Here is a 13,985-nt window from a genome sequence, read left to right as displayed (position 1 = left end):
GACATCAAATTTAAGCAATAGAAAATAAAGTGCGTTTATTGTTATTTCATGTTACTTGTGGGATTTTCTGCTATAAGACTGTTCACAGGTTTTAAAGGTCACATTAATAAAACCTCATGTGCCTAACTTATAAGAAACTTTTGCAGCACCTTCAGTCATATATCCCTTAATTATTTAGAGCTGATGGTAGAAAATTAAGGCCCCCTTATCAAGTTTTATCAAGACACAAAACAACATAATTTCATAACATTAGATTAACCATTATAACTCTTTGATTTATTCACCTGCATGGTTAAAGGCACCATTATATTTAAATTAATGACGGTCCACTTGCGGTCCACATAACGTCACTACTTCCTCCTTCCGGGTTTGAAGGATGAAGTAGTGGAGTTACATGGACCGCAAGTGGAAGGCATCGGCTATAGGCGGTGACATAGGTAAGTAAACCCCCTTCCACGGGCAGCACTATCTAATTAAAATTTTTATTATGAATAGCTACGTACTCATATCTACTCGTACCTAACATCACTACCCCTATTTGGACTTTTTAAAACTCATCACCAAACAAAGAAAATGCAGCTTAAAGTGATTTGTTGTGGTTTTCCCCATCCCAGAGTTTTGACTTTTGCACAATACAAACAAACCATTGTTGTGTCATGCGTAAAGCTCTATATTTGTGTACAAAATACCAAATATCTTGCAATGTAAATGGTTTTGATTAATCTATTGTACAAACAATTTCTTTCTGATTTGTTTCTGAGCTAAAAGATAAAAAACACAAGACGTGCATCATTTGTGGCCATACTAGCATCTCCTCAGTGGTTTGCAAAAAAAAGCATACAAGTGTGTGTGTATAAACACCTACAACTAACTTCATCCAACCTAACAATAAAGAACTACTGACTCTATGATGGCTCCTCTACAGGCTCTGTTATTATATCAGGAAATAACAGGAGTACTACTTTGTAGCTATACAGATAATTTTAGGATATGTCTCCCTTACATATTTAACTGAATTGGGATTAACAAATTGCCATTCACCATTGTAGGTTCTTATATCTCGTAAATGATGCTTCATTTCAAGGACAATGATGTGCAAGAATCCAGGAGATCAATTATGCAACAGCCAAAATGCAAGCCCTAAGAATTTATGTATCTTGTTCCATTTAACCCGTTTTAGATAAATAATATATAAATAATGTGTACATGCAGTAAAATACAACTCCCTTCTTTTATGCTTCATGTTCATTAGCGTTTTGGTAATGACATTAGTACCATCAGTAAACGGTAAAGGGAAAACTGAACGACTGGAAGCTAGCTGAGGGCTTCATTTGCGATATACTAGCAGATACTAACTACTGTCTCTTATATACTTTTAGTGCAGACACTGGTTTAGCTAGCAGCTGGCAAGGGAAATCAATTCCACAGACATTGAAATGCAAAGGTCATGTACTCTGGTAAGACAGATCAAACATATTGCAGGATTCTTCCAAGCTATCATCCACATTTAGTCTTTTCCAGAAAGACTTTTGCTTCTTCTGCAGCTCCTTCCGCACACATCTAGGACAGGGGACAGTTTTCACTTTGCAGTCAGTGTGGAAGACAGCACCGCAATTTTCACACCTGAAATTAAAGGTTACATTTAAAACGTTAATAGGAGGTATTTATGATGGCTTTCATTTTAGTTATAGTCAGCTAACACAAAGCACCTGTGGTTGATTATACAACTTTTTACCATATTCTCTGAAAGCAGACTATCCTCTTAAAACTAATTTTTAAAATGTTTATATCTGAGAAAGAGATTGTTATCATGTACATACAAGGGAAAAACACATATATGCAGTTTACAAATACACAGGACCCATCTTTCAGACGGATGCTACAATCCTAGTACAATGTTACCAACTTTAATTATTATGAGAGTGCAAAAGTCTGTAATAATATCCAATTGGTTAACTCTCGTTTGACACAGTTATCGGTAAATGAAGAAATGCACAAACATTTCACAATTAGATTGCAAGGTGTGTGGCCGTAGCAAAATATACGGTACATAGTAATATCAGCATCTAATAGTTCAGTGTAATAGTTTAGCCTCACTTGGCACTGTTGTATTTTCTCGTATTGCAATAAATGTACAAAAACACAGTGTATCACACAATAGTTTTTGGCCAAAACAAGATTAGTCCTTTTAACATCGCAGCCAGCCACTAAATGACCTGAATTCTATGAGTGCTAAAGCAGTGGTTAATAGCTAGAGGGCACAAAGTAGAGCAGAACTCCTGAAATTGTTCTTCTAGCCAAGACAGATAACTACTGTTCAAGATGGCGCCGGGTGCGGACGCCACGGCCACAGGGCTCCGGCCTTTTTTCGCTTTTTCTCTTTAATATCTCCCAACAGCTCTCACCTACAAACTCCATCTGCCTGGTGAGATGCAGGGGAAACAGGCGTGCAGCACAGGCTGCCATCGGCTGGGCGGGTGCTCCGCCGCGGGAGACCGACTGCAGGGGAAGCTCACCAGCATGTGGAGCATCCTCTGGGACCTGTGAGTGGGAGAGACGCGGGGAGAGACGCTTGCTGACGCCACCGGTCCGGCCTCCGCATTCTTTGCAGGCTGTGAGAGGGGCCACTGCACCGCCGTCTGCCGGGAGACCTGGACGCCTCGTGGATGCTGAACGAGAGACCGCTGGGATGGATGGGATGTCGGGGGCCGGCCGCCCTCCTCCATTGGCCATCTGCTCGAGCGGAAGCCCCCATCTGCCACCACAGCCCCGCAGCTGCATCATCATAGAGCCAAGCTTCCATCTGCCGCTACAGCCCCGCAGCTCCACCACCATAGAGCCGCAGCTCCGTGATCCCCGTGCTCTCTACCACGTGACTGCCAGGATCAGCTGAGCTGCCGCCGCCACCCACGTGGAGGGACGGATAGGCCCAGGCACCTCACGGCTTCGCCCTGCCTCTGACCAACCACCGCTGCTTCCAGGCACAGGCAGGATGCCTCCCCATCCAGACCGCAGGGGAGATCACATCAACCCCTGGTGGCACATCACTGCTGCCCTGCCCAGGTGAGCCCGATATGCGTGCTGTGCCCCCAAGTCGGTCCCCTCATCTCTCTCTCTCCTGGTGGGATTCCCCCAGCTTGGCCACTAGCTCCATCGGCCTGTGCGGCCACTGGCTCCTTTCGCTCCCAGGCACTGGGTCCCCTCTGCCTGCAACCACCATAAATGGATCCCGGGCAGCATGTCAGGGCTTGGACTGATTGTCGGACTGTACCCAGGGTGTTTAAATCTGCAGCCCTAATAGGGACGCTCTCTCCTCCTGTTTTGGATCTCTCCTTCTTTCCTCATTCTCTCTTTAGCTATCCCTTCTCTCTCTCTCCCTCTTTCTCTATCACTCTTTTCCAGGATACACTGTGGGGCATCTGGAGCTGCTGTGGATCGAGTGAGCGCCGTCGGTAGTTGGCAGGCTGCTCCCCTCACATAGCACTCCAGACTTCCCCACGCGTCCTTCACTATAGCCATGTGCTGTCTGTACACATAGGTATATGTCTACTTTGTACTACTGTATATGATTGTATGTGTTGAAGATGCATGTATGTGTTTGTTACCGACCCTGTATGAGCCAAAAACAATTCCGGGTACAACCCCCGTTGTACTTGGCGAAATAAATTATTCTGATTCTGATTCTGAGATAGCAAATAGCTTTTAATTGGCCCCACTCTGTATAATGGGGAGAAAATAGATGTTGGCATGTGTCAGAACAGGAGTTCTAATGGACAACAAATATACATCAATTTGCTCTGCTGGATATAACAGAGCAAACACAGTCTTCTTCTTTGTTCTGTTACTTTGCAAATAGATAACAATTTGCTTGAATTGAGTCACTGCAACACAACAGTTAAATATGTAAACAGTCAATCTCTGAAGTGACATACATATGATAGTTTCAAATAGTTTAGGTAATTTAAAGAGAAACTCTAACCTAGAATTGAACTTTATCCCAATCAGTAGCTGATACCTCCTTTTACATGAGAAATATAATGCTGACTTCCGGTTCCGGCGCCTGCATGATCGGAGGTTAGAGAGAAGCGCTCCGTGCAGCCCCCGGCTCCTTAACTCACAGGCGGCCAAACAGACGCCGGGAATCGTACCCCCCGGCGGCCCACATTACCAGGCATCTCCGGAGACCTAGATGGAGAAGTATCTCACCCGCTCTTCCCGCAAAAACGCGGAGAAAGGAGGTCAGCGTGGCAAACGAGCCGACAAGATGGCGCCAGGTAGATCCCAGCCCGCACACAGCCCGGAATCACACTCTCCGGTCAGGACATGGGACACAGATAGTGTGGATGACGACAACTCTAGGGGGTCATTCCACAATGATGAGCACAGAGCAATAGCCATAGAAGTGGCTAAATTCATCGCCCCGGATCTGCAAACTATAGTGGAGGGGGCAGTAAAGAAGTCCCTAGGGTCAGTCATGCGCCAGCTTCAAGAGCACGCAGGGAGAATAGGAGAGGCGGAGAAGCGGATAAGAACCCTAGAAAGTGAATTGGAAACAGCCAATAAACAGCTTGAGGACACTCAACGCCATGAAAAGATGTTTTATGACCGCATTGAAGACATGAAAAATCGCTCAAGGCGGAACAACTTGCGGGTGGTGGGACTGCCTGAACACTACAAAATGCAGGACATTGACGACTTTTGTGAGAAAACTCTCCCAGAGTTGCTGAACCTGGAGGGCGTGTTCCGAGCTGAGCGAGCGCACAGAGTGGGCCCAGTGAGAATGGAGGGGGATAAGAGACCACCAAGGCTAGTGATGTGAGATACCTGGATTACAAAGATAAGTTAAAGATTTTAACAACATTTAAAGCAAGGCGAGAACCCCTGATGGTGGAAGACAAAAGGATCATGATTTTCAATGACTATTCGCTGGACGTCACCAAGCGCCGACAGGCCTTCAATGAAGTCTGCTCGGAGCTTGTGGAGAGAAAGATAAAGTTCGCCCTTATGTACCCAGCAACGCTAAGAGTCATTGCGAAAGATGGAGAGACATACATTTTCAAGAAATCGTCAGATGCAAAAAAGTTTTTATCGCACCCGACAGCGTTTAAAAGCCCGCCCAGAGGATCCCCTCAACGCCAACAATCTGACGAGCCAGAAAACGACACCTGAAGCCTACGATTCAGAATCGGGTCACGTGAGTTCATAAACTATATGGCTGTTGAGATTGGCCTGACTACTTGTTTCACTTTTCGTGTTTACACATAATTGGTTGCATTACGTTTCAAACCGTTGGAATTACAATAGTACTGGAGCCGGAGGAGCGAGCGGGAAGAAAAGTTATGGATGAGCGCTTAACGGATGTGAAGTGCAGGGAAGAAGTGTGGTCCACAAAAGAAGGGGAAAAATCCAAAGGACTGGTGACACGTAAGATGCTAGTTGGAAAGCACCTACACACCAGTTTCGGGGGGCAGGGGAGGGGGGGGGGGGGAACGGTCACTCCATGCTAAGGGGCAATATGTTCAGGATATGTCATGCTCAATTTTATTGTATGTACCAAAGAGGCTCTGATAGGAAGTGGAAAAGATGCAAGCACATTGCTGCCAAATACTACAAACGGCTTCTAGATGACACTTAAAATCGTATCGTGGAACGTGAAGGGCCTGCGGTCTCCCTCAAAGAGATCGCAGGTCCTGCGTCATTTGAAAAAATTACGGGCGGATGTGGCACTGCTACAAGAAACCCACCTGAGGAAAGGGGAAGCGAAATTCATGCGCAAAAGCTGGGTCTCCGAAGCGTTTGAGTCACCGGCCCCGCTACGTAAGGCGGGAGTCCTGACGCTAGTGAGCAAGACGCTTCATGCTAAATCAGAGCCCCTCTGGTCAGATGATGAGGGTAGATGCCTGGGGATTAAAGTTACTATGCCTGGGGATACGCTAATTATATACAATGTGTATGGCCCAAATGGAGGCACAGATCGATTCTTAAACACTGTTCAGTGGCAAATCACGAAGGAAGCTTCAGAGAATCTTATTATAGGAGGGGACTGGAATGAGGTAGCGCACACGCTAGAAGATAGATCGGGAGGGAGGACAAGCCAACAGTTAGACAAAGGGAAAGGAACTGCATTATCCAATTTTCACAAGACACTGCAGCTTACAGACACATGGAGGTTTATGCACCCCTATGATAGGGAATACTCCTTTCATTCAGCAACGCATGGAACATTCTCACGGCTAGACTACATCTTTATGAACGATCGTATGGTCAATAGGCTCCACTCTGCAGACATAGAGGATCTAGTGATCTCGGATCACGCCCCCGTGTCGGTGACTATACACGAACAGATCCAGAGAGGGTCAGATATAATTTGGAGACTTCCTCCTTTTTTATACGGAGATGAGGCTTTCCATGCTTTGCTGAAGGGATGGTGGTTCGAGTACAAGGAGGATAATATTAGGCACATGTCAGATCCCCATCTCTTTTGGGACACGGCCAAGGCAGTACTGAGAGGCCGTATTATGGCATATACAGCAACAAAAAAGAAGGTGACAGCTAATAAATATGCAGAGGCAGTTGCGCGCGTCAGAGGGGCTTATGGAAAATACAAGGCAGACCCAAACGAATGCACGAGAGCGGAGTGGATGACAGCAAAGGCTAGCTCGGATCGATGGTTCAGGGACAGGGAGGCATTATCTAGATCCTATCAAGACCTGAAATACCACAAACATGGTAGTAAAGCTGGGCGCCTACTGGCCTGTATGGCTAGGGGACATTTTGCTCCTCCTGGAATACATGCCATAAGAGAGGGAGGGGGAGAACTGGTGAATCACCCTAAACAGATTAATAATGTATTTTTCCAATTTTATGAGTCCTTATACGCGGATCCCGAGAGGATTAACCCGGAGGGAATAAGAGATGTGCTACAGAAAGTCCACCTGCCCCGCTTAACCCAGGATGAGTTAGAAGGGCTAAACGCAGAAATTACAGAACAAGAAGTTAGGGCGACTATTAAAAACTTGGCCAACCATAAAGCCCCGGGGCCTGATGGCCTCCCAGGGGAATTTTATAAGATCCTAAAAAATGAAATTACCCCAACACTTCAATCAGCTTACAACAAAACGCTAAAAGGGGAAGGCATCCTGGGCACCGGGAAGCAAGCATACATTAAACTCCTCTTGAAAGCAGGAAAAGACCCACAGGACCCGGGATCTTATCGCCCGGTATCGCTAATAAACCTCGACGCAAAACTATTATCTAAAATAATGGCTGATAGGCTGGCAGAATTTCTACCGAAATTGATACACGGGGAACAAGTCGGGTTCATAAGAGGCAGAGGGGCGGCTACTAACATCAGGAAAGTACTCTCAGTTCTAGAACAGGTAAAAGCCTACCCGAAAACCTATAAAAACTGTGCTCTGGTTACCTTCGATGCCGAAAAGGCTTTCGATGCGGTAAGATGGACATGGTTGGAAGCAGTTCTAGCTAAAATGGGATTTGAGGGGGCATTCATAAATGTTTTTAGGCTAATGTATAACTCCCCCCAGGCCCGAGTCTTTACACCGGGTTTTCTCTCTCAACCCTTTATCTTGCATAGAGGCACGCGACAGGGCTGCCCCCTGTCGCCTCTCTTATTTAACATAGCATTGGAGCCAATGGCAAGACTTTTACATGAACACTTAGAAGGTCTAAAATTCGGACAGATAAAAATAGTGCAAACTCTTTTTGCAGATGATCTCCTATTGTTCCTTTCCGATCCAGTCCATCAGCTGCCGAAAGCCCTGGAAATTATTCAGGAAGTAGGTCAGCATTCAGGATTTAAAATTAATGCACTAAAGTCTGAGATACTGATGATATCTAAACTAGCAGACCAGGGGTTAGCCAGAGGGTTGGGGGTACAGGTGGCGAAAGAGAAAATCCGATACTTAGGAATAGAAATAGGCAAGGACCCGAGCTTCCTCTACACGCGCAACCTTACTCCTCTAATTAAAGCTATAACTGACCAATTACAGAGATGGAAGGAGATTCCGTTGGGGGTAGCTGGGAGGGCGGCACTAGCCAAAATGGTGAGCTTTGGTAAACTGCTCTACCCACTGCAGGTTATTCCACTACTCTTAAAACACAAAGACGTCCAAACTCTAAACACAGCATTTACAGCATTTCTGTGGAAGGGTAAACGAGCACGTATTAACTTGGCAAGGCTTCAGTTCCCAAAGGAGATGGGGGGCTCAATTTCCCGAATGTTAGGAGATACAACCTAGCATGTATGTTTAGGCATGTTAGGGACTGGATAGCAAACACGTCCCACTTCTCCAATCTACAATTGGAAAAACACATAGCGGAACCATGGGAGCTAACTGGGTTATTACACACGGGATGGCCCTCCCTTCCGACCAGATTGAAACACAATGTGATCTATAGAGACACCCTGTTGACATGGAGAGAAATCCGAAAATTATATCACCTCCCATGGAAGATTTCTAAATATATGCCCCTAGGGGGAAACCCAAACTTCAAACCAAGCTCCTTGCACGAACAATATAACAAATGGGAAGATAAGGGTATCCTAAGGCTGGGAAACCTGCTGGATCTCCGGGATCATAGATTATTAACTTTCAGAGAAATAACGCAAATGTACGGCATCCCAAAATCTGACTTCCTAATTTATGGTCAAGTCAGGTCTTATGTGCGAACTAACCTGAGAAATGTGGCAGCTATAGCCAAAATTACACCATTCGATACATTCTTAAAACCCAGAGGTGAAAGATTGTCCCTATCGGAGATCCAGCGGGCTATAGCAGCTGTGGGAGCGGAAGCTAAAGCAAAACTTAATATGGGTAGCTGGGCAAGAACTTTCCCGATCCCCCAGATAGAAGAGAAAATACTGGAAGGAAACAACACAGTTAGGCGAGTACTGACTAGTGAAAAATGGAGAGAATCACATCTATTGATGATTTATAAGGCGAAATATGCATTTAACATAAGATATAAAGATCCGAGGCCAGGGTACTTAGATCATTGCCCGAAATGCAGCCTCCCCCAAGCCAACATGGTACATTGCATTTGCGATTGCACAGCAATACAGACATTCTGGGATTCAGTATGTGAATTTGCGGGTAGAGTGAGCAACTGTACAATAGCGAAAGAACCCCTGATGCTTTTATTCAATGCGACCCCCACAGATAGCAATGCAGATAAACCCAGTAAATTCTCGGACATTACACATATAATAATGATTGCTGCAAGAAAAACAATATTTAATAAATGGATTTACCATACCTCACCCTCTCTGTGGGATGTACAGGAGGAAATGAGACACCTCATGCAGCTGGAAAAGCTGGACGCTACCATAAATATGGAAAAAGGCACTAAAAAGTTCTTCCACAGATGGAAACCTTTCCTTTTGCACACCTTGTCGGACCCGGAATTGCAACAACTGGTTCAACCATTTAAGTATACCTCATGGTATGCAAATGCGGACTTATCTGGGTCACTTGGAAGACTAAAATTAAGAACTGAAACAACCTGACCTGATATGGATCTACCATATTCCTCGGGACATTTTCTCATTGAGCCACATATAAGGGGAAAGACTTCCTCTATTGCAGGAGTGACCGTTAGGGGAGGAGGGGTGGTGGGGGGGGAGGGGGTGGGATAGGGGGGAACCTGTTAAAGTTGCCTTTGTTGATAAATACCTTCTCTAGAAGGACATGTAAGCTTCAGATGTTTAAATGAAAATGTTCAATAAAACATTTATGAAAAAAAAAAAAAAAAAAGAAATATAATGCTTTTCACAAACAGACCATCAGGGGGCGCTGTATGACTGATTTTGTGCTGAAACCCCTCCCACAAGAAGCTCTGAGTACCGCGGTACTCTGGGCAAACTGCCACAATGTAACAATGTTCACAGACAGGAATTAGCTGTTTACAGCTGTCTCTAACAGCCAAAACAGCTAGGAGCAGCTACATAACCTGCCCACAGTAAAAATGTCACCATGTAATAAATGTCAGAATGTAAATCGGGGAGAGGAAAGATTTTACAATGAGCAAACACTGACTAAATCATTTATACATAATTATGGTAAAAAATGAAGCACTTTTTTTACTACATTATTTTTAACATTATTTTCACTGGAGTTCCTCTTTAACTTCAGTTGAAGTGTTATTTTGAACAACACATGAATACTATGCAGTTTCTAAATATACCTGTGCATTTCTGTTTCAGGGTATATAAATACTTACATCTCTTGAAGCTATATGCACATGCTAAAATTTTGTTGAACAATCCAATATTTGATGATTGTCTTAGGTAAAAATCTATGCCTTATTCAACCCTGTCCTATGCTCTATGTGTTCCAACAGGAATGCAAATAATCATATCAAAATCACTTTTCCAGACAGAGAAATGTATAGGTAAATACTAAGGGAGGCTTGCTATATTAACCAGTTGAGGACCACAGGCTTACACCCACCTAGTGACAAGGCCATTTTTTACACTTCAGCACACTGCAGCTTTAACAGTTTACTGCACGGCCATACAACTTAGCACACAAATTAATCTTGCCCCCTTTTCTTGAGAGCTTTCTGTTGGTGGCATCTGATTGCTGCTGAAATGTTTTTTGTTTATTAATGAAAATCTTTTTTTTTTTTTTTTTTTTTTTACTAAAAGTATCTTTTTGTTTTCTTCCCATCCTCCCTTCCTCCCCCCGAGAGCCAATCAGTGTGATTGCCTCTCATAGGCATCAGCTTATGAGAGCGATCCCTTTTTGAGCCACTGGAGGGGACAGCTCAGTGACAGAGCTGTCCCCTATACATCGCTGCAGGAGATCACAGCGCTGTACACACAAATAGCCGATAGCGGCTGGCAGGCTGAACACGGAGCTCCGCGTCTCGGCAGGAAACGATCGCGCATGCTCACGAGCATTTTGTGCTAATCTCTGCTCCCAGGACTTGACGTCGATCGATTTTAGGCGGTCCTGGGGCTGCCACCCTCCTGCCGTCGATCGGCGTTAGGCGGTCGGGAGGGGGTTGAAGTGAAAGTCTGTGTACAAGAAGTTTATTGGTATCTCACTCCCATGGTGTCTGACAGAGGGTCAGGAAAGCATCATAATGATTTCTGAAGATGGGGTGGCTCTTCCACTTACATTATGGAGAACTAAAGTATACATAACCCCCTGTCACTGACCACGTGTGTGGAAAAAAACCCAACTTCTTTAAAGCAGACTTAAGGCCTACCTACACTTTTAAATTGTTTAAGCCCCTCCCACAAACAACACTTGGATGGGCACCACTTACTTTACAACCCCCTTTTTATTCACTTGAACGTCTGAAGTTCCAGCAATGATGTCATGCTTTCAGGCTAAGGGTCCCTCATTTTCTGGAGGTGGGTGTCGGCAGCCCAGCCTCCAGGTGGCTAGGCTTGAAGGGGTGTGGTTCTCTATTGCTGACTGAATAGGAGGTGTGGATGTTAAAGCCTCCTCCCCACAGTAAATAAAAACAACAAAATGGGAGTGATGTGGGGATTCCTGTAATGTACTAGGAGATTGTGTGACAAGGTGATGGGACAATGCTGATATAAGGCAAAGTGGCTCTATGTGCTCTGGCTCAATTGCTCAATGGGTGTATGGTGGGGTAACATGCAGATGAAGACTCTTCAAGGAGAGTGATGGGACATACAGAGAGGGAAAAGATGGGAAGTGGGTAGTTAAAATATAATTTATGAAAATTGTTTTTAGATCTGACTTTAGGACAGCTTTAAAGCAAAACTTAAGTGTTTTTTTGTGCTTTGCAAATGTATTTTAGATCTATGAACTTTGTTTAGGATGGAATGTTTATATATTTAGATATTTGCAAATACAGTATAAATTAGGTAGGCATGTAAGTTTTTGTAAACATTCTGATAAATTGTTGTGCAACACACACACACACACACACACACACACACACACACACACACACACACACACACACACAGTTTCATTTGTAGAGTATAACAAAAAAAATTACCCATACACTGTCATTTAGGTTTTGTAACATGATTTCAGAGGCGCTGGGCGTCATTTTGACATAGTACTGTTAGATACTCCTTTGTGTTATTGCCTGAGGAAGCGGGAACATACCCATGAAATGCATTGCATCTTTGTGTTCTGGAGTATTTCAATAAATTTATACTTCTAAAATTTACAGTTTCATGTCTGCTTCTGGGAGTTAAGTCCACCACTGCCTCCCTAGCATTTTAAAGTTTTAGCATATTTTATCCTTTTGGTGCCTCTGTACACTTTCTGCGATGATTTCAGTGTTTCTTTGTTTTAGAACACCTCATTTGTCAATTGCCTAACCTAACCTGATCCACCTAAATTCTCCTACATGATAGCCAACACTCATGTGCCCCACTTCGCCACCAAATTAAAAGGCCAATCCCCAATTTTAGCCTCAACACCAATCTGTACCTATTCAGTATTTGGGCAAGACTCCCTAACACTGCAGGGTGGCCTATTGCACGTGCCCTTTGGGGCTGCAAACAATCATGAACCCTCTGTACTCATGACACATCTAACTGGAACACTAGAATCATTAAAACAACTAGGTTGCAAATGTATGCAGTTGAAGAAAGGGAACATTCACTTCCAAAATGGATAGCATGCAAAAGCATCTTGTACTAGACCCTTAGACTAGTTTGTTCAGCATGCAAGCAAACATTCCATGCTCATAACCTGTTATTCACCTTGAGGTCTGTCAGGTTTAACCATTCTAGGGAACACACACATGCACATAAAGTCTGAGATTGCCTGGGAGCAACAAAACTGTACCACTTACACCATCTGATAGATGGGCTGTACTGGAACAGGGGGCAGGGGAGCTACAGCCTTCAGCCAAACCACAGTGGCTGATAAGACATACATACAAGAAAGGAGGGGCTATGCTCCCCCCCCCCCCCCCCCTGCTTAGGCACTGTAATTTTAAATGGAAATGCAGGTGCTGAGGGAAGTGGCCAATTTACAAACAATCATTATTCCTCTGCACTCATGACATTCACACTTATGACTACTCTCCTCAGCACCTGCGCTTGCATTTAAAATTATGGTCCCAGAGCAGGGTGAGCAGAGCCCCTCCTTTCTTAATAGCTGCAGCTCTTATGCACCTTGAGTCCAGCGCTATTCAAATGTTAACATTATTATTAATACCAGTATTCCACTAGTCTAACGATAGCTGATAACTCTGATACTTACCTTCCGTTGTTTGCTTTGACTTCAATAATCCATTGTTCTGCTCAGCTCATTGTTCTGCTCAGCTTCAAGGATCAGGCTTACCCCTCAATCCCGCACACATTCTGCTAAAATTGTTATTGTATGCTCAACCATGCACCCTTTACTGTTATACAGTATGTTTCTGTTTATGGTGTGCACACTTATCAAGAGACTACACTGAATCAGACAGCAATTTCAGGCTTTAAAATGTTAAATATGATGAAAACATTTATTAATAATAATAATTAATAATTATACCTACTGCCCAGTGACATTAAATGCAATACTGTCCTTTTTCTATGACCACAGTAAGATTGTAACGTACCTTGAGGGCCCTTTCACCTCGCGGTGGGGCGGCGTGGTATTTTTACCGCACCCCACCGCCGGGTAATGAAAGTCTATGGAGATTTTCATACTTCTACGGTACGGCACGAAGGAAATTATGTTTTGGCCGCATCCTGACGCAGATCCAAAACTACATTACCGCGTGGCTTCTGCATCGACTTGCGGTGATCTGTGTCGGCCTGGAAGTCATGTTAGTCTATGGCGATGCGTGGGCTTTAAAACAATTATCGACACGACATGTGCAAAAGCGTATTTTTACAATACTCTTCCGTGCACTTCCGCATATCCCGAAGCAGGAAGGGACTGCAAGCATGCGTTACTTCCTGCTTGGCTGGTGGCCAGACAGGGAAAACCGCGTACTAATTTTCCCTGAAGGCCTGGTTCTGGCGGAGCAAT

General features: G+C 44.3%; 1 protein-coding gene across 1 annotated transcript in view; it reads right to left on the bottom strand.

The window, feature by feature from the left end:
• Positions 1 to 1,431: 1,431 nt before the first annotated feature.
• PLEKHM3 (pleckstrin homology domain containing M3) overlaps positions 1,432 to 13,985 on the bottom strand; it is a 436,952-nt gene continuing 424,398 nt past the window's right edge. Inside the window, exon 8 of the mRNA XM_068244963.1 lies at positions 1,432 to 1,623. Coding sequence (XP_068101064.1) covers positions 1,446 to 1,623 — 178 coding nt within the window. The 3' untranslated portion in view covers positions 1,432 to 1,445. The remainder of the gene's footprint in view (positions 1,624 to 13,985) is intronic.

This window comes from Hyperolius riggenbachi, chromosome 7, assembly GCF_040937935.1.
Source record: "Hyperolius riggenbachi isolate aHypRig1 chromosome 7, aHypRig1.pri, whole genome shotgun sequence".
NCBI lineage: Eukaryota > Metazoa > Chordata > Amphibia > Anura > Hyperoliidae > Hyperolius > Hyperolius riggenbachi.
The sequence above is the reverse complement of the archived record's forward strand: the minus strand, read 5'-3'. Positions and strand labels throughout refer to the sequence as shown.